This window comes from Neopelma chrysocephalum, unplaced genomic scaffold (assembly GCF_003984885.1).
Source record: "Neopelma chrysocephalum unplaced genomic scaffold, ASM398488v2 Primary Assembly neopelma1_43, whole genome shotgun sequence".
Lineage (NCBI taxonomy): Eukaryota > Metazoa > Chordata > Aves > Passeriformes > Pipridae > Neopelma > Neopelma chrysocephalum.
The window spans coordinates 19,384,932-19,405,009 of NW_020897702.1; the positions used below are offsets into that span (position 1 = coordinate 19,384,932).

Here is a 20,078-nt window from a genome sequence, read left to right on the forward strand (position 1 = left end):
ATTCTTCCCCTTGCATGCTCCTTCTGAAGAGTTGCTCCTCCTTCCTCCTCTTTGGGCTGGATTTTCAAAGCATTGTGTTTGGGCCACTGGAGTGTAAATGGGACTCTAGAGACTGCAGCTCTCATGTCACTTTGAAAAAGTGCCTCAGCAACTAACTCAGCTGTAACTGAACACAGTGACTCTAGCAAGAAGTCCAGCAACAAGAACGGCCCGAAGGGAGAAAGAAATGCTTTTGAACCCAAATTAAAATGTAAAAGGACAATCCTTCAATAATCCTTCTGCAAATCTCTCACAAAACTTTTTCTTACATAATTGTAGTGGTTTCTTGCATGTTTAGAATATACATATGAAAAATATTGAATCCTCTTTTTTCTTATGTTACTCTACTGTTCAGTAGTCAGCATTTAATATTTATGAAACACATTGAAGATAAAAATAGTCTTGCACACCCTGAGAACCCAAGTTCAAAGATGGCTGAATCACATCACACAAGCATAAATTTGAGAATAAAAGGAACTAGACAATGCTAGATTTGAAAACTGCCTCTATTAATAATTAGTTTTCTTTATCTGTTATTGTTATATTCAATTTAAGACATCCTACTGATTTTTAAAGCCTTTTGGAAGGTAACAAGAATTGAACACACACTTAAAGGACAGGGATTGTTACAACAGCTGAATTTATTTGTAAAGGAATCAAATTCTACTGAAGCTGTAGGACCTACAAAAACTGAATTTGGCACATAAAATTACGTTAAATTTATGCCTGGTAAGAATGTGCACTTCTGCATCCAAGTTAATGATTCTGTACAAAAAGCACCTTTTTCATTAGTAGTTACAGCCCAAATATTCAAAAGGTCAATAAATGCTGGATAAAAACAATGTTTGACAGCTGTAAATGAGATAGAGTTTTGGAAAGCAATGAACATTCAAACTCTGAAAATTAAGACTAATTAGGATTAGGCACAGAAAAATGTATGCTTTCAAGACCATTAGACACTCTGTAAATATAAAAGACAAAGGAAAAAATTAGCAGTACAGAACTTAAAAACAGACCAGAAGCTCTGCATTAGGTATTTCCTTGTGTAGTGGTCTGATTTATAGGCGAACAGAGAAACTATGACATGAAGCTAAAACAGATGTCATGGAAGTAGGTTTTTTTTAAATACTGATTATGCAAGACTCTCATTATTAACTATGTAAATAACATCATCTACCACACTTAAAATACTGGTGAGAGGTCATTCTTTAGTATTGTTCCAGAATTGAGACAAACCAAACAACAAACCAAATGTAAGATTGAGAGACTTTGAACACATCTTGCAATTCCCAAATCTCTGTTATAAAAGGAAGCATTTAAGAACAAGGAAAAGACATCCAAAGACCCACAAATTGAAATGCTATCTAACTTCTATAACACCTCAATATTCCTCAGTCTGGTATTGCGGCAATCAAAGGATGTAATTTCTTCTTTGGATTCAACCTTAATGTAGCTATAATCACTTTTTCATTTCTGACATATGTAATACATCAACACATATTGCAGTGTTCACACGCAAAGCACACGTTGTTAGAACACTTTGAAGGAATACTTCAAAGTAGTGCAGAAGTACATGTACAGTTAATGTCACTTCCATGACTGTGTATTTCTTCAGCACATACTTCTATATTCACAGACACCTTCCTAAAAATAACACAGAATGGTCCCATCTTTATTTTTCATTCTTTAGTTCAAATCTATTTACAACTATTTGGTAAATACCACTCAATTATGAATCTATTTTCTTTTATAAAGCATATACAGCAATTAAAATTAAGTAGGGTTTATAAAATAAAGCTAATAATTTTAAAGAAGCTGGGAAAAGTTACAATAGTGCTAGCAATAATTAATTCCAGTTGCAGGAAATGTTAGAGACTAGTAGCACACATTTTTCAGAAATTCCTGAAACTACTGCCGGACCTCCATCGTCTTCACAATAACAGTGCATTATTGATGTACTTCTACTTTCATGACATATAATCAAAATTTTTCCCTAACTGCTCCTGACTGTAGCTCTGCAAGGAGTACTGTTGAAACTCTGGCTTTACATGGCCATACTTTGAAGGCATGTGTGCTTCCACAAATATCATTTGTGTTAAGAAATGTGCCCTTCAGGCTAGTTCTGCACAAAATGTACAGGTTTGTTTGTGAAGGAATAAAACACCAAAGGCAATGCAATGTGAGCAAGAGGGCTGAGAAAGGTGGAACAAGGGTGATGCACAGTTGCTGCCACCACTTCCCATGACCGGCAGCTCAGGCATGGCACAAGGAACAACAGGGATGTTACAGCAACCAGGTACATTCATGACCTCAAAAATACAATATTATTATATTATTTTATCTGAAGCTCCAAAATGCCAAGCGCTTGATTTTAATATCATTTACAAGGTGCAATGGGAAAATTCAAGCAAATGGAGGAAAGACTGAGCGATACTCCAGCACACCTATTTGAATACTGCAACATCATACGAATGGGAACATCCTGCCAAAGTTTCAACTGTGTCCTGGAGCAATTGTCTTGACTCATTTTAGAGTTTCTTTGCTGACACTTTTCCCAAAAGCTTAATGCAAAATTAAATGCTACTTGGTGCTGGTGAAATCAATGAAACTTTAGCTATTTACCTGTGGAGATGGTCTCATCTTCCACTTTGTATAAATATCCTACTCTGGTTCAGTATCTTCCATTAAACAAAGGAAAGCAGCAAGGTTTGGGAATAACAATTCAATGCCTTATCTTGCATGATTTTTTTGTTACTCTTTCTGTCTTTATAAGTAAGAAAATACCTTTGAAATATCAGGACAATGAGTTTCCCCACAGAGAACCTGGAAGGATCATCTCAACATGTTGTTCATTGTAAACACAAATTAAACAGTGACTAGTAAGTTACTAGGTCTGACCTAGCTCTGGCCTCCAAGAGCATGCATCTAGTATTAAACATTAGTACCTACCTAGAAGTGCCTGAAATAAGCTGCTTTTAAAGATGCCCATCACCTTTCTTATAGCTTTCTTCAGTTGTTGCTCTTCTGGCTTCCGTAGTTTCTTACAATACTCTTCCAGCAGCACTAAAGCTCGGTCAGTATCTACAAACAAACAAGTACAAAAAAGTCTTCATTGGCTCTGTAAAGTATTTAAATTCTCAAATATTAACTACACATTTTGAACAGCATTGTTCACACATGTAAGGAACACTTACAACAAATGTTCATAGAATCATAAAATCACCAAGGTTGGAAAACACCTACAAGATAATTGAGTCCAACTATCAACCCTGCACCACCATGTTCCACACCAAACCATGTCCCCAAGAGCCACATCCACACGCCTTCTGAACACTTCCAGGGAGCATGATGTTGCTGCATCGTCATTAGCTGTATGCCTCAAGCCACATAGACAAAACTGCACATCTGAGATCTCCCTGCAAAGGGAAGATGATCTTTTGAATGCCATCTACAAGTGTTCAACTTTCATTTGTCCGAAACCAGCTGGAAGCTATGAGGTTTGGACCAAATTACTACTTGCAGAAGCTACAAAATTATAGACAATAACCATTATGGATACCCATGCAGGAAAACTGGCCTTAAAACATATTCAGAGAAGACATGAAAATGTTTGCTTGGCATCTGCAGCACTCAATTCTCTCTCCTCTGAATAACAAAAGTGTATCTGAAAGGCAGGTGTCCAAGAACATGATGGGTTTTTTTCTATTCCCTCAATACATAATATTGCTGTCTACCTCTTTGCTAAATGAGACTTTGACAGCAGACTTTCATCCATGTGCTGGCTCAAATGGAGCAATCCAGCCTTTCTGTAAGAGCCCAGAGAAACAGAGCTCTGTTTCTGCTGCTATTACCTCTGTGTAGTCACTTGCCAAGAGCATGAGTGACATATAAAATTATATGAAATCCAAACATCACCATCTTACTTATATGTGCACACACATATATAAAAATATATAGAATCATAGAATCATTACACTTGGAAAAGACTTCCAAGATTATCGAGTCCAACCTTATACACATACATAGGAAGATTAGCGAGCATTTTATAGCAGTGTAGATATTTATATAATGAAAGAGCTCACAATTTTCTGCTTCAATCCCACCTTGAGGGTTAGGCAATTGTTTTGTTTTCACCTAAAGCCAGCAGCGCTATTAGGACCACTTATAACCCACAGAGAGAGAGAGATCAGCTCTTTTAAAGGACAGGTCACAGTACCTGGGTTGGGCTCCCATCACAGATCATCCAAACCCAAAGTTGTGGATCCAGCTGGGATATGGTTAGGGTACTCCCCACAAATGGTTGGGTATAAAGAACTAATTCGGCATGTGAGCTCAGCTTCTTTTGCCGTGAAAACCCATTCACATTGTGAAAACCCCAATCACATCGTATCTTTGACCTCATGACTGTGCCTGACTCACCTGTGACACCTGTACTTTCGTTGATACACTGAAAATTCTGGCTGCCCTCAACAGAATAATTAGTCACTAACTTAAATCATGGCTTGGAATCAGTCATTCACCTTCCCCCAAGAACAGACAGGCATACGTAATGAATACCAGATTATTTATACTACAGTGAAGCAGCAGAGTGGTGGAAAACCATTGCAAAGTATCCAATAATGAGAACACTTCTTAGAAGTGGACTATCTGAGAAATTAGGAAAATGGGATTTGAAGGCCTGTTCCACACCGGAGATACCAATTCCTCTTTCTCAGTGACTTGGTGAAGCATGCTGACATCCCCTTCTTCATTAAGCATTCCTTACCTAAAGTGTATTGTTCCTATCTAAAAAAAACAGCTACAAAAAAGTAGTATGCTTTAGGGGTATGAGCAGAGTTTTTATTTTCACTGAAATCATTATTTTTCAATTCCTCAAGATGAAAAAAGTCTGCTTTTGGTTGACCCCAAAAGAGTCCTAAACTCTACAAACTGAACAACCAGCAACAGAGCACAGCTCTAGTGTTAAATCTAAATCCCAGATAAATCCCAGATCAAGTAATGATCTTCTTGCCTCATTTTCCTCTCAGGCTTTAATAGGATACATTAATTTTTACTCCATTCCTAAGCTCCAGCATCAAGTTGCAGCCTTTTCCCGCACAATCTCCCTCGTCAGCAGTCTATCTAGTTTTCCAAATAATTTGTGATGGGTTGCATGTGCTAGGAGATCCAGTCAGGATCCCCCAACTGCCCTGCTTCTGCTGGAAGCTATCACTGATGTTCTGGTATCAAGAGGAATCACATCTTGACCAAAAGTATTTAGCATGTTGGGGAGAGGAGCTGTGTAACCACTGCTACTGGAGCACTCCTGAAAAGCCAAGGTGTTTATGGAGACTATTCAAATCTCCAGTCAATTTGGCACCAGATTAGGCTTTCAAAAAAGCAACTTTCAGCCTTCTTGATGAACTTTCCTGATTATAAATTACTCAGAACTAGATCTTCATATTTGACAGTATTTAGCATGCTGGGGCATAATCCTATTCAGCACCAGCACACCACATTTATACCTCTGCACAACAGAGAGCAATACAAAATAATCTAATGAAACAGCATGTCTGAAGAATGCTAAATACTCTCCCCAAGATAATAACCATTGTCAACTCCCAGTTATACCCAAAGCAGATGAGGGCATCCAGTACTTTTTCTTTTGGGTCTGACAGCTACAAAACCTAAAATACTGTTTGGCTTCAAGAATGGACTGCCTGGACTGCAGCACAATAGTCAAATAAGAACCATATTCCCTGCCACCCAAATTAAATGGAAGTTTCTTAATCTGAATTCCCACATATTCTTTTCATCAAGAAGAATGGGAGATTGGTGGCTTTCAAGAGAGATTGGATCACTGTATGTATGGGATTACAATATCCAATGAAGCACACAGTTAATTTTTAGCAGCCAAAATAAGTCCTGTACCTTACAGTTGGAGTATATCATAAAGGAACCAAAAAATCTTTGTTCTATGATACACTATTCTTCAGTGTTGATACCAAAACCAAATTCAAGTAAGAACATAAATCCACTGAACACACGATTTAATATCCCGAGTGGTGGGGCTCTGTGTGGATACTGAGTAGGTCCTTTGTCTGTGAACAAAAGACCACTGAAAAGTCAATATCAGCTGTGCCCCATGAGATGTGCTGAACAAAGTTTTAGGGCTTTTTTACTGCTTATTATGACACTAATTTTTAAGTGATCCTACTGACTTTGAAAGATGATTTTGTCAAGAACCATTCAGAGGATACAGTCCTACCAAAACTCACACATATTCTAGACAGTAAATGCATTATTATTTAAATAAATCATACTCAAAATATCTTAATATTATTATAAGAAAGATTTCTTTAGGAATAAAACAGCTTTTATGGTCCTACAGTATCTTGTCCAAGAGGTTATCAGTTAACCCAAACTAACTAATAATTCTGTAAATTTTATTGCTTTATCGCTCTATAATTTTTTAACCAGTTCAGGAATGTTTGTGGTTTATGTTACTGATCAGGGAATGGTTAATTGCCACAATACGGCAAATCAGAAACATGTAACACAAACAAAACTGTAGAGCAGTAACTTTGCCTATTGGATTTCTTTGGAAAACTTTTCTTCCTCTCTTAATCTAAAGTTTTACCACACAAGAAATTACTTAATTTTTCTTCTATAGAATGAGTGTCTGCTTAATATAATGTATTTATTTATGTAAGAATCAAAAAAAGGTAGATCCTTTCCTTGGAGTTACTATTCTAGAAGGGGACATTAGAGAATACTCAACATTTTATAGTCTCCACACTGTATAGACACAAACTTTCTGTGATATCAATTTTTAAAGTTCCATAAGTAAACATTTATGCTATAGAACAAAAAAAACTGTTGAGGCAATGTTTATACATCTGATGAAACAAATACAAAAACTGTATAGAAAATCCATTCTTAATACAACCCAAGTTATATTTTAACCAAATGTAGCTTTCAGTATATCTTACAGACAAAAAGTTTTCCAGGGATACTGTCATCAGCAAATGAAGCCATACATACAAGCCTATACAGAGTAAGGTGCACTATATATCAGGAAAAATTAAATTATCACCAATTAAAAATTGTTTCTTAAAGCATTGCTCTTAAAATGTTAAGTTCACATAAGAAAGACTAAATTTGATAATCACACATATTTAAATTAATTCTGCAAATAATTTCCTATCTACTTTAATAAAATGATGTCAAAATCAATTCTATCTACTTCTCAGGGTCCATATCCAAGATCTGAAAGCCCTTGCAATACTAACCAGTACCTTTAAGCAGAAAGATTCCCTTCCTCTGCCGGTTTGTTTCTGGGTCTTTGCCATGCTCTCATGTTTTGCAAGCACATTTTAGAATCACTGGAACTCCATATAGGCAAGGAGACAAAAAAAATTGAGCTTCACTTTTTTCAGTAAGAGTGTAACAGGTGAGCACTTATTTTTTGATGAAGGTGTTTAGATGGCTGGAAATCTTACCGGATTTATGTATACAGAACCTGAGTTAAAGGCTTACATTGTGCAGGTGCTTGTGAGGACACCCATACAACTGCCAAGTAAGGAAAAGCATGCAAATGATGTGAAATCAAAATGTCAGTATTTGAAGCACACTTTTTACACTGGTCTAAAAAACTCCACAGCTGCAGCACTACAGAGGAACAAGTTCTGTGGTGCACTTTGAGTTAGTTACCTGTACATTAGTTTGACTGCAGACCCAGTGCTCAACTAGTTACTTAAGGAAAACATAAACTCCTCTGGAGCTGCACTTGCTTGAAGGTAGCAGGATTGCAGGTCACTTATGTGCTATTTGAGTTCCTCTAACTATACTCACTACAGCATTTACAGTATACCCCTGGTACAGCTGAAACACTGCAGCTCTGCTGGTGTGGAGACTGTGTTGATTAAAAAATCTTTGATATGTACTGTGCCTTCGTATGGGACTGAGGATGACAAAACACATGGCAGGTCACACAGCATGCCATCTATGGGAACAGTTATAGGACACAGGAAACAGTTTTCCTAAATATCTCCCAGATGTTATTCAAACCGTTTATCCTTCAGATGAACTAAAGATATCATATCTGAAGAGAATATAGGTTTATACATAAATTTCAATAATTAATTTGGAAAAGAATTGACTAACAGGATTAATTGAAACTATACAAGAAAGATAAAAGTGATTCAAAACCAGTCTCCTAGCAGCTCCATTTTCAAAACTCCTCAGACCAGGGTATGTTGAATGATGATGACTCAAACCAAAGAAACAGATAATGGAAGTTCTAGCTAATTCAGGCAGATGCTGCTATGCCTATATATATGAATATATGGCTATTTTCAAGATATTGGAGCTCCTTCCAGCCAAAATAAAGCCATATAGGCTGAACTCTATATGGACCCATATATGAAATCAGCCAGGACCAGTCACTGATTTTGCACGCAAATTGTTATTCTTTGAATAGCCACAGTCTGCTGAGATCTGATACTACTTTCCATGGGAGTATGATCCTGTCAGCCAACTCCTGCTATAAAGCAAGGTAGCTCAGAAGATGGAGAGAAAAAAATGAAAATATGATTCCAAACTCAGCAAGTTCAGCCTTCTACTTGGAAGAAATCACAGTCAGCTGATTAACAGTGTCCTGCACCAGCACAAGGCAGTATCAAGCAGCCAGTGGCTCTCGGGGAATCAAGGCTACCACAGTCTGTCAGTAAGTTTAGGATGACATTTACATTTCTTTCCCCCTATTGACATTTGTGAGTGAAAAGACTTTCGGGGTGCAATAATATGGAAAAATGTTGACTTACATGAAAAAAATCATTGTTTCTTCAATGAGAGATGTTTAACATTAGTTCAGATCTAAACCCTAACTGAGTTGATAAGATGAAAGGGTTTGGTATTTCAATTTATCTTTTTTTTTCTTCCATAATTTTATCTGCTCCCTTTCCTAAGACGTGTTTTTATTATTTTCTGACTTGCAAAGTATGCTGCATAGGTGACTTTTAAAAGAAAAACCCACCAACACATTTCAGGAGACCCTTTCTGGGTTTTTGACAACTAGAGTTGGGAAAATGTAGGGCACTGAAGCTGGAAAAGGCATGAAGGATGGGAGAGATAAACCACAGAAGCCAGAACAGAAGTGAGAAATGGAACCAGAGCACCACAAAAGAGAGCAAGGGAAGTGTTCTCAGTGAATTTTGATAACTTTAGAAGAAAAGGATCTCAAAAACTACTTTTGGAGAGTTCACATCTTTGTTTAGATGATCACTGACAAAAAAGCCAGACGTTTGAATAAATGCTGTTCCCTGCCTCTATTTTTAAGTTGTCTTGATTTGATTCTCTGCTCCGGAAAGCTCAAAAAATTAAAACAAGTTGCTACACATAAGCAGGAGGGGATGCAGTAGTTTATAAGAAATTTCAAGGCAACCTGCATTGAGACTGATCCAAGCCAAAGCCATCAGTAACTCATTTACCTTTCCTAATCTTCACACACAACAGCAAACATAACGGAATAAATGTTGCTAATATGCAATGCTCTGTACACACAGAGGAGGTGCAAAAAAGCCAATTAAATGTTAGAAAGAAATGCAAGAAATAGTACTCTAAGACAGTTGAGAAAAACACAAGCTGTAGGCTCCCATGCTTCAAAAGGCTTGAGAACTATCAGACAAACGACAATCATAAAATATTTACATATAAACATCAACATGAGACACAAATTAATCTAGCAGACTATACAGAGGGAAAGCAGGCAGGGAATGTGTGTCCCTGTACAAACCAGAAAGCTCCCAGCACCTCGGGCCCTTCATATCTGCAATAGGACTTTAAGGAACTATGAAGAAAAGGCAGCATATGGTTATGCAACCTTCAGGAAAAAACATAAGGCATTACATATGTGACAATCACCCGGTGTGAGGAGCATTCACAACAAACAAGCAAAAGGGTTAAAAATAACAGCTCCTGAGACTATGCATGACACCTAAACCCATCTTCTATCCTGCTAGGGAAAACAGAGGGACAAAAAAAGGAAGGGTTAATAATTTAAGGGATTACCAGGTAGGCTTGTTTCTGGGGTTTCAGCTTTTAGCAACTAGATTGGCACACAGGGGAGGCCAACACATTGTGAAGATTAATCTTGGGCCAATGGAGAGTCTTTCAAGGAACGATATTTAAAGTAAAGGTTGTATTCTGAGTTGCCCTTGCTTTCCATTAACTGTAAAATGTGTGACATCCCTAAATTAACTGTAGCCTTGGTAAATTCTCTGCACAGACTGCTTTCCTGCAAAACACAAATTTAGGAACAGTTCAGTTGTGGTGTTATTCTAGACCTCTATGCTGTTAGCAGACAAGAAATGGGCCAGACAGTATGAGAGAGCTCCTATGCAAGTACAACAGCAAATTTCTCAGAACAAGGCTATATTATATGTTCAGGTATGTTAAGGGAAAACCAGACATGCAAATGTCAAGGAAAACGGGACTAAAATAAGGAGGACAGGCAGCTGCACTAAACAGTGTTAACCTGCAGTTCTGTTACTGCAGGTCTCTGGGCTCCAAATAGCTCATGCAAAAGGCTGCCACTGAACCACAGAAGTTGCACAGCAGTCTCTTGTTCCAGAAGATTGACTTGTGTAGACTATGCAACGCAGAGGGCTAAATGCTCTGCAAGCCAGATTGCTTTGAAGGGCAGGAGTTAAGCCATGATGTGTCAGCTGAATTCTCTGAGAAGCAGAACAGACAGACACAGGGAGCCTGGAGGAGCCCTAATAGGTTTTCAGTTCACCTCTGTGCTGCGTAGGACCCAGGCTTACACCCATCGCACAGATGCCTGTCTACCTGCACTGATAACCTCTCACATCCACAAGATCTCTCACCATCCGATTTCAGTGCTTGAAGGTTCTAGCAGCTTTTTCTACTACATAATTCCCATCTTTTTTTGTTATAAATCAAGACAACTGCTTGTCTTCCAGATGTCAATGTGTAAAGCAAACCACAATTATTCCCTTTACAGCCTCTTCTATACTCTGTGACTTGTCATGTCCCTCCCCTGCTCAGTCTCCTTTTTCACAGTTCCAGCCGCTGCAACTTTTGTACACTGTTTACATTTTCAAAGCCTCTTATTCTCTTTTTGGAATTAAATTTGCCTTAAAGCACAACCTATAAACACAGGCTGGACACCCAGTACTGTTACAGAACACTGACTGGTGAATGAAGCTGGACAGTAGTACCATCAGTTTTATGAAACACCACACACACACACACACACACACACACACAAATGACCAGGGAAGTGATGATAATAAAACAGTGCTTAGGTTCTTTTTTTTCCTATTTGTTAAGAATCAGACTTTTTATCTAATTTGCTATAAGGAAAACTAGTTCCTTAAGAAAAATTTTAGTTATCAATGATGATTAGCTACAATGTAAGTTTGTTATCCATGTATTTTTACAGTTAGTTTTACAACATATAATCACACATCTATTCTGTTAAATTGCTGCTTTTACACATTTTTTAAATATATTCCTCTAAACTTGACTAACTGTACTTATCCAAGGAATAGGATAACTACATAAAGATCAGTGACTGGTTCAGCATAAAAATCACAAACTTTTCTTCAGCCTTTCATGTATGATCTGTTAATCTTATGCATCATACCTTACTATAATAAGGCAGAGCCCACGTATTATCAGCGGCTCACTCTCAGACTTGGATTCCCCCTACCCTCCTTTAAGGGAGCACAGAAGGGCTTTAGCCAATCATCCCACCAGGATCATTCATTTTTTCCAGGGAGCTCTTTTTTCCCAACTACGTTGAAAGTAATGTGGGGACTGCTTGTTGGTGATCCTTTCTCAAATTTGGTGACCTATCCACACAGGACCAGTTTGTGTTTCAGATATTAGAACGAGCAGCATCTAGGGCCCTGAGACTCCTTCCAAAACTTCAAAAATCCTGCAGTTATAAGTAGCTTTACCTGAACTTCTTCTTTCTGTCTTTCAAGTGTCACGATGTTAAAATCTAGATGTACAAATGCTAATGTTAAATCAACAATGCAAATATGAAGACAGAATGAAATATGAAGCCACAACCCCCAAAATTATGTAGCACCAAATGAAACCCTCTTATTTATACAGCTGAATAAATGTAAATTGACATCTTAATAGTGTAAAATTGTTGGAGCACCCTGCTTTGAACAGCTTACAATCTAACTGTATGCAATACACAAAACTAGTGGAACTTGATGCATAGTGGCAAGAGTAAAAACCAGGAGTTATACACTTAATAAAGCAGCCGTGTACTTTTTTTTTCTTTAAAAGAACATTCAGTATCAAAATTAACATAAATGTGAAAACTGAAATGAGACAGAAAGCTAACAAAAAGATGTCTGGTCAGTAATTAATAATTCCAAACTCATACAAAAGAATATTGTATAACATGAAAGAAAACAATGTGGAATTACAAAAATTCCCATCTAATTCAATAACACGAATGTCTTTTTAATGATGCAAAAAAAATGAAATGGAATGAGATCAAATTATCTTTATTTATTAGCAAAACAGGCATTATGGTCTTACATTTTCTCACATTCACGTTGGAATATTTAATTTAAGAACCTTTGTATTATACTACAGTCTCTGAGTCAATAATCAAAACATGTGCCTTCACGCAACAACATAAAATTAATTCTACATTTAGGCATTAAGCAACTCGGTCTGTAGATCTGCAAAGCTTGGGTTTGAGGTTGTTTATGGTGGTTTGGGGTTGTTTGGGGTTTTTTTGTTGTTGTTGTTAAAAGCACAGCTTAGCAGGCATCCATCTGCAAGGCAGTGTAAGTGCAGTGCTCAACACCTAGGACTGAACTGGAAGGTGACTTGAATTATTCCACTACAGCACAACACAAGATATGCTACACAACCAGGGGAGAGAGCAGCATTCTAAAACAGAATAGATTGGTTTCTGTGTGCAAAACCATAAATTGTCCAGATTCTCTCTTTTTGGGAAACTCTACATGATTCAATTCCCTGATAAGTATGTTTTGAAGGGAGCATTAATCTCTTCAGCCCAAAAGTAAAAAGACAGACTTAAGGACAATTGCAGTAACTTGTTCTGGCAAGTTTACTGCCATCAAAAACTCTTCTGGACCACATCCAATAAAGAGCAAATGTTTTCTTCACAGATTTTGGATGTTGATTACTACTGACATCAGGTCACGGCAGCTTCGCTGACTCTTTCAGGCATGAATACGGCAAGAGAAAACAGCTTTTATTTTTATAAAGCTGTTGTTTGGCACTGTGTTAATCTACAGTAAATACAAGAAGATACCACAGTGAAACAGACATTAAATACTTGTAAGAAGCAAGAACCTAGTATGACCTGACCAAAATAAGCATATCTAAGTAAGGCAGATTTTTCTCATTTTGCTGAAGCAGGGACTTTTATCACATCTGGCTACTAGTTACAAATTCAGCTTTTTCTCCATGGTTACCCTCTGACATCTAACTTGGCCATCTGGAACAAATTCAGAAGGAAAGAAGAGAGGATGAGAAGGAAAGAGATTATGCTTATAATGCAAGACACCACTGCTTCTACTGAGTGCAATATGCACTTAATAGGAATGGAGGAGAGGATGCACAGCTGCCTCTCATGTCTGTATCAACACTATGGTTGCTTCCAGCTCCAGTGACTAACAATACAATAACACTTTTTTGCCCACAAAAATAGTGAATAGTGTTAATTTATAGCACTCATAGAACACACGATGTCAGCTCTCCTAAGTATGTCAGATAAGGAAATACTTTTCCCACTAAAATTTATATAAGAAACTGAGACATCATCTAATTGAGGTGAGTTAATGTGGTTACCCTGTGTTTCATCTATGGAGAGAGAGAAAATGGCAACTGTCAAGAAGGCAATTCAGATCCTAGGTGTATTAAAATGCCCTTTGGAGGTGGACCTCTCTCTGCTGACCAAAGCAACCCTCCAGGACAAAAAGCTGGGCACCTGCATAGATGAGGCAACTAAAATGGTGTAGATCTGCATTAAACATCTGAAATGTATCAGAACAACAGCAGAGCTGGAAAAAGAGTATAAATTTCACAGTTCCCAGTCCTTAGCTTTCCAGCCTGCATGTAAAGAACAAAGACTTGTTCTGTACAATGCCTGCTCCTATAGTCCTTTCGTGTGCAAAATACTTCACTGTTTCCCACAGCAGAAACAATGGCTGGCTGGAAAAAGCTCACTGCCATAAAAGCAGTGACATCTTTAAATCAAAGCTTTGTGGTGAAGCCTGGCACAGTCCAGACAGTAATTTTCTGACACTTGCTTATTTAACTCTTGGAAATCTAAAACTGTTCTTTCCACAGTTTGTAAACACAACCTAAACTTCGCACTGCTCCCATTCAATGAACTGTAAAAACTGAGAGGCGGTCGAACAAGACTTTGAGTGGAAGATGTGGCCTTTTAGCCATGTACTTATTTGAGACTACTCATTCAGCAACTGAAAGGACAAAAATCTTGTAATACCAATTACTTATTGCAAGTAAAAGAGAAACAAAATTTCCAATACATATTGGATTTGTTGCTGTAAGATGTGAGGAGCCTGAAACTACATTCAGTGAGATTTTTGAGCACTAAAAGTTAGGATCCTAAACTTAAATTTTGTTATCTAAAAAGAAGTCGCCAGTTTGAAAGAGAATTAAGGCACGGAAAACTCCAGTGCATTAATGGGAGCTGGCTTTGTCTAGTCCTTTATGAACTTCGCTTTAAAAGTTCATGCTGAGTTGTTTTTAGACCCCTTCCTTCCAATAGACCAGCCACATAAAGTCAGCATTACCACTACAAAATCTAGCATTTCATAAAGTGCATCTGTCAGATTCTTCTCAATGGTCCAGAAGTTGTCCACATGGGATAAGACTGATACTTTTTAATTATTGACACTGATGTGCCGAATAATGCATGGCCTGGAAGGCATTTTTTAATATAAAAGGAATGATGCAAAAAGTTATTCCATGACAAACAGAATCAGTAGGTCTTTATAAACTGGGTAGAAGGTGGAGCAAGATGGAACTAATAGCAGCCCACAGATTTCATCTGGCTAAAGATACAATCCGTCTCACTGTGAATGACAGAAAGCAGGACAAAGGCAATACAAACCCCAGCACTCAAGTATCTCTTACTGCCTAGACACAGCTAGATGTGTAAAGATGATGACAGGGTTAGTCTAGAAGCACATGTGCAGCCAGGCATCTAGAGGAGGGAGTTCCTGCCATCTCCATATGAATCGCAAGTAGGGCTTCAAAACTGGAATCTGGTCTCCATCACAGAGGAGCATGGATTTAATTAGCTCTTTCCATCACTGTGAAAGACATGAATGAATTACAGTAACATTTTATGCTCTTAACTATTCTGTTGATGAATCCAAAATACACGCAATTACAGATCTAAACATAGTTCCTTACAGTTCACAGAAATCAACTCAGCTAAGCAACTCAGGAAGAGAGGGAGGAAAAGAAGATACACAAAAACCTGAATCCACTTAGTGACCTGACTTCACTTCTATATGGTAGTACTACTTTAGTTTGAAACAAAGCTTTTCTCAAGAAGTTCCGTAACTTTTTTATGAATACTTGTATTCATACATAGTCTAGTTTGTGAAAGCAAAGTAAAAATTAAGCAAAAATAATGCATTTATTGACTTATCAAATTTGTTCATCTCATATCATCTCTAAAAGGTACTGTCCAACAAATCATTTTGTAACTAAAGTGAGATGGCTGGTTTGATTTAAAACTTGAAATGTACTTAAAAGTGAAAGATGAGCAAAAGTCAAAGAAAAGAGCCATTTGTTTAATCATGCAGAAATAGTGCCTCATCCCTTATCTGAAGGGAGCACATTCAACGCCACAGGATACTTCGTTCTCCCTTTCCAGCCTCACTTTTTGCTGAGACTGACAGCAAGCATGTCAACTCTGTGAGCATTGTTGGGAATGTGGAGCTTTATTCCCCTTCAGAATGAAGTGAGAAAACAAAATCCTTTCACTCTAGCACATCAGGCAATGGCAATCACGTACTGACACAAACATGATCAGAACCAGAAGCAATCCTGTTTTCCACATCCATAAGAAATTAATGCTTGCTATAAGTTATATGATTTTTATTATTAAGCAAGCTATATTAAACGGGCCTGGACTTTTAAAAGAGAGATGGAAGACATCATATCAAGCAGGAAGGCAAAGTGTAAATTAGGTGCAAAGTTATGTGAAATTTGAAGACTGGTACTGGATGTGAGATCTGTCAAAGGCCAATTCCCAAAATGCATACACTGTTCTTTAGAAAGACCCAGAACCAATCAGTGCCAAAGAAAGCAGCCAAAGAAATCAATGCCAATATCCAGCAATAAATATCAGGATGTTTTAAAGTTTGTTTTCACAGGTTTCTCTGTCTCAATATTGATTTCAGGAGAATGTTTTGATCAAATCCAAAATAGCAACACAAAAATAAGTGCTGAAATGGAGAGGGATAATCCTGTCCTTAATGTTGCTATTGAAATACATACTTTTGCACAGCCTAGAAGTGAGTATCCCACCAAGATTTCTACAGATGGCCTGGGTAGGAAAGACAGTAGACATGATCTCCCAAATACGTAAAACAAGAAAGGGAAAATAAATCACCATCAGAAATATAAAATTAGTTAGACACAAAATGCTGTCAAAAGCATAAAGCAAATAAATGGGGAAAAAAGAAAGGGAAAAAAATCCGCTCAATCTCCTTCGTATTTATGGCAGTAACAGGGATTACGTGTAACAATAGCGGATTTTTTAAAAAACGGTAGTGTGTTTCAAGTTGCCAGCATGCTTTTAATTATGTTTAGAAAGTTAAAATCTATTGCATGAACTAGACAAATTAAGTCATTCAAAATCATAATGAAGTTGCTGATTCGTTACCATTTTTAAACCTGCAATTTACATGCTTAAATACATTTTTAACAATACCCTTTTAATACTCAAAGCCATTCACACTGGGAACTCCAATACACCGATTGATGTTACAGTTTATAGTATTTCAAAGAGCATATTTGGGTCTCTTGAGTTTATATTTTAACATTGTCAAAATACACATCCTCATAAGACAGAAGAAATTCGAGCCTTGTTGTACACTAAAACTGACCCAAACTGCCTGGAAACAAACAGGAAATCCACAGATTTTTAAGGCCAGAAGGGACTGCTGTGATTGCCAATCTAACTTAGGCACAAAGGAGCCTGTAAGATTTCACCCCAAAAATCCTGCAGCAAGTGTTCTGAAACTGAATTACAGATAAACATCCAGCACGGAAACATCCTTAATGTAAATCACCTAAATCAGGATTAAGACTTAAAATAAGAAAACGGTCTCAATTTTCCTTTTGTAAACAGGTAGAACACATGAGCCTCACCAGTACATCAGGGTGACACGTTGACAGCACAGCAGGATGAATTATTAAGGATGTTACTCCTCCATACACGTTCCCACCTTTACTACACATAATTGTAATCACTTATAATGAATGACAGGATGATCCATTAAAATATTTCAGTTTTGAAAATTCATTTCTACACTGTCATGTGTTAAAATATAAACACAAAATCCCGTTTGTTGTTTTTTGCATGAAAATAATTCTAGCAATCTGCATGTTTTATCAATATTTACTTAGTAAATGTTAATTCATAACTAATGAAGGGTTACTCCTACAAGGAGGAGAACCCAAAGTCATATCAACTATATCTTCATTTCTGTTGTGTAATATTCACTTTCTGCTCCTTCCCCACATTTTGTATCATCAGATCCAGGGATATATCAGAGCACGCATCTGGATAGATGAGCTGAATAAAAAAAGGTTCACACAACATTTATTCTATTAGCACATAAAAAAACTTTAGATCAGTGCCCTATCTGCAAGTAAACAGCTATAACCAAAGGTATACAAGTGTTTTCAGAGTAAGAATTTGCCTGCATATATTTCACAATTCTTGTCTGAATACTGGAAATCACGTTTTCCAAAGCTGCTTCTATTCTTGCAGCCATCACAAACTTGAGGTGAGAATGGGCAAAACATAAGGCTGTTCGTCGTTCCTTAAATGCTGCCATACTACAGCCATAATGACAGTAATTTTATATTGTATTAAAGAATGGAAATCCAAGTTAATTAAAATCACATTTGAAAAAACCCACACGTTTAAATCACCTTCAAAACACAACTCCCATAACTTTTATTTAAACTTGGCCTTGAAACTTTCTTATTTATTTATGCTGCTACTAATACCTGAAGTTTATCTGCCAAACGTAATGAATAGATAATAGACTAAACTATGGTTTTAAAATTTATTGGCATTTGTAAGAGAGCCTTCTCACAAAATTAAATGCCAAGCTTTTCTCTTAGTGTTTGTTCAAAATCTCTGATGGTTGATCTTTAAAAAAAAAAACATTTGAAGCCAAATTTGACTAAATCTTAAAACATAGCATAAAATTACTTTTAAAAACTAGTATTGTAAGAGCACAGATTTTTCTCCCATTTTCAGCGCAAGAGAAAAACTATTTCCATTCCCCATTAAAATATTTTTAATTTGAATTTGTAAGTACCAGAAATCAACAATCTAACACAATGAAGACGCAATATGAGATATGAAGCTTCATAGCCCACCTTTCTTCTTGACTGGCATTCTTCTTCCTACTTCTGAATCTGGTTGCAAGCACTTATTTACAGGTACTAACGAAGTACTACTGGAGCACTCTGCGAGGTCAAGAATTGGCTATCTACTGCAGAACACTTTTACAGTTCAGTAAGGAAATGCAGCTTCAATCTTCATTTCTATGAATACTTGCTGTTCCCTTGTATTGGACTTCTGATGCTTCCCACAAATAAGAAAAAAAAAAAGGAGGGGAAAAGAAGCTTTTTGATTCTTTTTTAAGAGATGTTTTCAATTTCTTTAAAATATAACTGAATCTATAAAAATACAAGAGCAAACGTTCCTCGGCAATATAAAACCTTATTATAACTCCTCTTCTGGCAGCAAAGTTTGAAAATTAAAAGATTTTATGCAATACAATTAAGGCACAGTCCATCTCTAGGCAGCTGTCTCAATACTCCACCTGTACATGCTCAAAAACATATCATTTGCAGGACAAAAACGCCCAAATAATCCAAATAAGGAGGAAGACAAAAACAATCCAAAGTGTCTCTTTAACTTCTTGAAATAATTTTGCTAGCTATGTATTAGATGACTACACAGCAGACTGAAAAGGTCCCTTTTTCCTCACCAGACAACAGCCTTCAACTATCACCCTCTTACCCAAGAGAAGTCACTGGGCAGTCACTTTCATTTTTATTATCTGCAAGCCACCCAGCCTTACGGCTTTAATGTCCCTCTGATCCTCCCATGTATTAAAAGAGGATTGAAAACGAGGAAAGCAATCCCTTGACCTGGAATTATTAAAGTGACAGTGCTGCTCACTGGGCACTTGGGCAAAGCAGATTGCTTATACTGGAGCCATTTACTTCATGCCATTCCTTCCCTTGCACAGCAGCAGCCACCTCATGAAAGAGGAATAAGCAGAGTTAGAAGAAGAGCTTCACAAATGGTTCATTTTCAGAGACAATGAAGTATTAATGAAATAAAAAGCAAGCCATGAGATCAGTCCGGAGTTTCCCACTCAGAAGCGCAGCTGGTTGGCTTCAATACGAGCCTCTCTCTCTCTCTCTCTCCCTCCCTTTTTCTGGAAAAAAAAAAACACAAACAAAAAGAGAAACAGAAACGGGATGGATTTTCCTCATCTACCTCGTTAAGGAAATGTACGAAAAAGGCGAACAAGCTTCGTGCGCTTCCTTTCCCCGCGCGAATGAGGACCTGCGATGCACATGCCGGGGCTTTGCTTTGCATCGTCTGTGGGCGATGGGAACCGTGTTTGCGAAGGGGGCGGCTCTGCTTCGCTCTTTCATGTTCACAACCGGAATCTGTCCGTCCCCGCATCCCCAGGCAGGGGCGCCAGGGCTCTCCTCCCTCACCCCTCTCAACC

The 20,078-nt window shown here is 37.5% G+C and overlaps 1 protein-coding gene across 6 annotated transcripts in view; it reads right to left on the reverse strand.

The window, feature by feature from the left end:
• Nucleotides 1–20,078, reverse strand: part of DLG2 (discs large MAGUK scaffold protein 2) — a 1,039,246-nt gene that overhangs the window by 1,018,643 nt on the left and 525 nt on the right. For all 6 annotated transcript variants that reach the window (XM_027677513.1, XM_027677512.1, XM_027677530.1 and 3 more), the window contains exons 2-3: nt 18,706–19,778; nt 2,989–3,120 (exon numbers count right to left, since the gene is read on the reverse strand). In XM_027677513.1, the coding sequence (XP_027533314.1) occupies nt 2,989–3,120; nt 18,706–18,724 (151 nt within the window). In that variant the 5' untranslated portion in view covers nt 18,725–19,778. The remainder of the gene's footprint in view (nt 1–2,988; nt 3,121–18,705; nt 19,779–20,078) is intronic.